Consider the following 4,826-nt stretch of genomic DNA (forward strand, 5'->3'; position numbering starts at 1 on the left):
TTTCTAAGATCCTGCCCTAAGTCAGTGAGGAAGAAATAAAGGGAACACATACAGACCCACAGAAAACTATGCATGTAGCTAATAAAAGAGTCATTTACAAGCACCTACAGAGGAGCAAAAGCATCCATGAAAGCAGTGCATTAAAAATATAAAATAACCAGCTACCAAATATACTACAACCAAGGAAGGGGCAGTGGCTGCTGCTGCTGCCACTAGCTCTGTTTGCAAGACTTCTACACACAGAGCTAAAGTAGGACTGTGTGACATGTGTCAGGTGATCTTCATTCCAGTTCACCCTGGATCTTTCTGACACTGCTGCTGGCCAATCATTAGCTGGACTTCATTCCCCTCCCTCTCCTCCTCCCCCCTCTTCTCAGGCTTCTCCTCTTTCACTTGAGTGATTGATTGGGTCTTCCTCTCCCCACCCATCCTGAAGTCCCCCTTGGAACAGCCAATGAGAGAGGGGGAAGCTTTGGAAGAGTAGGACACTACTCTGGGAATGTGAATGGGGCGGGGAGAGGGTGAAGCAGGGGCAGGTGGGGGAATGAGAGTGGAAATTGTATATAAGTGGCTGCTGCAGCCCTGAGGGGTTGCTTAATGGGAAGAAGGTGTTAGGTTGGGGGTGGCTGATGAGTAGGAGATCGCTGTATTTTTTTTTTTTTTTATATAAGTTTATACTTGTTTAGTGTGTTTTTTCTCTTGTTATTTTCTCTTTAAAGTGACTTTTCACTATTACTCAAAAAGCTGTTTTACATGTAAACACTGTAACTGTACTTCTGTGAAGTTTTAGCAGGTAAGGTGAAATCCTGTAGACTGATTAGGCTGGCAGTTGAATTAGCTGTGTTTTTAACCTACAAAATTGAGGGAAGACTCCTTTAGTAAGGGGTGGGGGGTGATGAGGTACTGGGATGTGGATTGCTCTTTGTGGCATGTTTGGGTGTATAACTGAACCCCAAGTCCCCTTTTCCCCTTTCTGGAAATCCAGTGTTTTTCTTGAAAGTTATGAGCTGATGCTGCTTCAGTGTTGCTTAATTTAGCTTGCTTTGTTTCAGTGTCCAATATATGCCTTTCTTTTTTTTTAAGTAAACCAGAAAGGTGTAAAGATCTGTCTAGAGGCTAAACACTCACAATGGTTGCAACTAGCAATTTAAACAGTAAAAACTCTACGTGCATTTCAGAACTGATACACCAGGGTTTTCACTATTCAAACATAACTGGTAAGTATATTAGACCTTCTCAGTAATTCTCACTTTTGCTCTGTAAAAAGCAAAGTAGTAAAAAGGGGTCTGTTATCCCATGCAGCATTACAACATTTCATTATGTACTGGAGTAAGGGGTGGCCATCAATGGGGTAACCAAGCAGAGATGGTGCTTACAAAGCAAATGTTGTTGAATTTCATCTGATTAATACTGAAGAGTTGCTAAAATGACCTGGGTATACCTGATAATCTTATAAAGATGGTATTAATATTATTTTCAGAATCTGTCAGACTTCATTAACTATTTGTTAAAAATGTTATATTGTTTAGCCCAGCTCCCTAATAAGTATTTTATAAATGGATCTGGAGACCTGATTTAACTGTTTCACTGTATAAACCTTCTATAAATGCACTTGCAATATACTTCACAGATTTCAGCAGTTTGCTTAAATGATCAACTTTTTATGCATGTACTAAGCAATCTGTCTGTAGTGTGGCAGGCTGCCAAGAGCAGTGATCAGATTAGAAAGCAGATGACCAAGTGCAGAGCTATCATTTTTCCTTTAAGCAAACTAACTTTATTTTCTGGGGGGCTAACTTTCTATCATTTTGCAAAGATAAAGGCTAGTAATGGTTATAAATTCTCCTTTTCAATGGGGAATGACTTCATTAAGCTCACAGTAATAACCAGTTTAATCAAGAGATATAACTCAATAAACCACTTGTGAAATTAATACAGCTGAGCACAGATGACTGCTGGCAGTACACATAAAATATACATAACTCTAACTCTCATTAGCAGTGCTACTGTAGTGTGGCTGCTTAATGTTCTGGCTTAATGATTAACCACTATTTAATAAGTCAGGAAAATAACTGGTTGGTCCATGTTCTGCCTCTTGTGAGGCACCAGTGTGTTTTATTTTCTTCCTCATGTCTGTCTGTGTCTCTCTCTCTCTCTCTCTCTCATTTTAATTCCCCTGCAGACTTTGACTACTGGGATTATGTTGTGCCCGAACCCAATCTTAATGAGATGGTGTTTGAGGAGAGAACCTGTCAAACTTTAGTTAAAATGCTGGAGAACTGTCTGTCCAGTTCAAAGCAAACAAAACTTCACTGCTCAAAAGTTCTGGTCCCAGAGAAACTAACCAAGAGAATAGCTCAAGATGTACTGCGGCTTTCTTCTACTGAGCCCTGTGGTTTGAGAGGGTGCGTTATCTATGTCCACTTAGAAATTGGAAACGTGTGTAAAAAGCTGGATCAGATTGTCTATGACCCAAGTATTGTTCCTACTTTTGAACTGACACTTGTCTTCAAGCAGGACTGCTGCTCATGGCCTAGTTTCAGGGACTTCTTTACTCGGGCCTGCTTTGCATCTGGCTGCAGGCGTACGCTGATTCTGAGTCCTGGATTTCGGCTTATTAAGAGAAAATTGTACTCATTGATTGGGACAGTAATTGAAGAGTGCTAGTAATATCTTCCAAGGCTTAAAGGGAGCCTGCAGCCACCAACTGATACCCAGAGGTTTTCAAGAGATGTAGCTTGCTTTACAGACTCTAACTTGTGTGTGCATCTAGTGACCAGTGTGCACTGTCTATGCTGGACAAATGTAAGCCTCTTTAGATTGACCTTAAATAGTCTTCATTCAGTTAACTGTCTGCCTTCCTAGGTTATTCTACTGTCTGCTGCAGAAAAGGCTGGAACAGGAGGGAGCAAAATGATCTACTTGAAACTTTCAGGAGTTAGCATCTAATTCTGTGGGTCCTGAGGCTAGCCTAGTATTTATATAGATGCTTTAAACCCCAGAAATAACCATAAATCTATATGCTAGTATAGTTACAAAAGGATTTGCCAAAAAGCACCCCAGAACTAACACAAAACCAGAAACCTATAACTTCTGGAGAGCTTGGTTTTTAATCTGTTTTGGATAATCAAAAATGGCTCTAATGACAGCTTAGTGCATGACATTCCCTTGCTCAAACAAGAGATGGCTGTCGTGTCTCAACTGATTAAATCTGGTGTGAAAGTAAATATTTCGCAATTTTATTAGGGGCTATGAAACGCACACAGTTCTTGGTCTGAAGACCATGACAACTTGCACTCCAATCTCAGCAACATGCACTTTTTTTATGCTTCTGAAGTGTTGTAAGAAGCAAATTCATGGTGGGGGGAGGAGGGGAAAGAGCTGTTTAATTGCTAGCTTAAACCTGAGGGGGGTGGGACTTTGGCTCTTCATGCAATACAGGCAGTGAAGAGATCTCTGAAGCAGCAATGGTAAATCACTGTCTTTTTGACACTTGCCTATCTCATCCAATATTGAACATAGGTTGTTTTTAGCAGTCAGGGGTTTCCCCTCTCTCACTGGGCAGAAAGCTAGAACTTTTGTCACATCCCTTCTCTCTACATGGAACCAAGGAACAACTCAGTTTGGTACTCTTCATGGTTTGCTGGTTCCCTTTACAAATACGGCTGACTTCTTTTCTATTCTGGCTTGTCAGTTCAAATTCTGTGTGGGGGGATGCTTTTTTCCCTGCTTCAGTCTGAACTCCAAGTCAGTGGCCTTTTTTTCTTCTTCCTGAAATGTTCAGGCAGTAGTTTTCTCTTTCCAGGAACTTCATCTCTCCAAAGATGGTATAGCTAGTGTTGATGCTCTGCTTTGCCCCTCTGTCCTTGTTCACAAATATGCCTCTTCCCTGAGAAACCTGTACTTCAATTTTACACCCCTTTTGCTGAAAACCAGCTGGCTCCCCTTCCCCCCCCACACACACACTCAACCAAGCTGGTTAGTTAACTCAGTCCAGAATTGAAAATTAGGTATCACTTTGTTCTTTTGGAGGAGAGGGAACAGAAATACTGACTGTCACTCATAACAAAATCAACAGCTTTTTGGAACAAGACCATAAACTCAAAATAGGCAGATTATGAAATATGTGGTAGGAAAGATAAGGGAGGGAGCACTGTTCCCTACTTCCTCACGGTAGCTTTTCTGGGTCTACCACTCTTCGGAGGGTTAATACTGGAGTGCTACAATGTTTTGGTTGATGGCATCCAGTTTTCATGGATAATGACTTCATAACAGATGATAGGAACTGCCTTGTCATGTACATAGAAATGTTTCGGATCCTAGCAACCGTTTGTTTGCAGACTCTTATCTTGCAAGTATTTGAGCTACATCAGCATGCATGAGACAGTTGTGACACAGTTTGACACTCCAAGTATGTGGGTGAATGAGGGGGGAATGTGTTGTGTTCTCCACTAAATCACATGTACAATATACTTGTCTTTGGATTACAGAATTGCACGATTCTTAATGTTTGTGAACTACCACATTTTGGCAATTTTTAAGCTTCTTGACTTTTCAGAAGTGGACCATTGTAAATTGACTTGTTTTGCACTTGTACTGTTTTTAATGTTTTAATGTCAAACAGTGCCTTATTGTGGTGTCATTTTTTTGCATTGTGGGATCTCTTCACACTGCTGTGTAATGTTGGTCCCGTTTCCCTTGTCTTGCCTTTTTAGTTTCAATATGGCAGTTACTTGCTGGCACTGTCCTTAAACCTGACTTCTGTGAGAAGAAATGTGTTTTGTCTATTTGACAATAAAGATTTATATTTTTAATTTTCAAATTTT

General features: G+C 40.6%; 1 protein-coding gene across 3 annotated transcripts; it reads left to right on the top strand.

The window, feature by feature from the left end:
* Positions 1-393: 393 nt before the first annotated feature.
* DDIT4L (DNA damage inducible transcript 4 like) lies at positions 394-2,670 on the top strand. 3 transcript variants are annotated; one of them, XM_019553431.1, is made up of 3 exons: positions 394-501; positions 1,092-1,217; positions 2,183-2,670. In XM_019553431.1, the coding sequence occupies exons 2-3, from the start codon at positions 1,130-1,132 to the stop codon at positions 2,665-2,667; spliced, it is 573 nt and encodes a 190-aa protein (XP_019408976.1). In that variant the 5' UTR covers positions 394-501; positions 1,092-1,129; the 3' UTR covers positions 2,668-2,670. The 3 variants fall into 3 exon arrangements, with proteins under 3 accessions (XP_019408976.1, XP_019408978.1, XP_019408975.1); XM_019553433.1 differs by lacking the exon at positions 394-501 and adding an exon at positions 532-793 and having other exon boundaries at positions 1,084-1,217; XM_019553430.1 differs by lacking the exon at positions 394-501 and adding an exon at positions 532-793.
* The last annotated feature ends 2,156 nt before the right edge of the window (positions 2,671-4,826 follow it).

Source organism: Crocodylus porosus, unplaced genomic scaffold (assembly GCF_001723895.1).
Source record: "Crocodylus porosus isolate Cpor-Errol unplaced genomic scaffold, CroPor_comp1, whole genome shotgun sequence".
Taxonomy (NCBI): Eukaryota; Metazoa; Chordata; order Crocodylia; family Crocodylidae; genus Crocodylus; species Crocodylus porosus.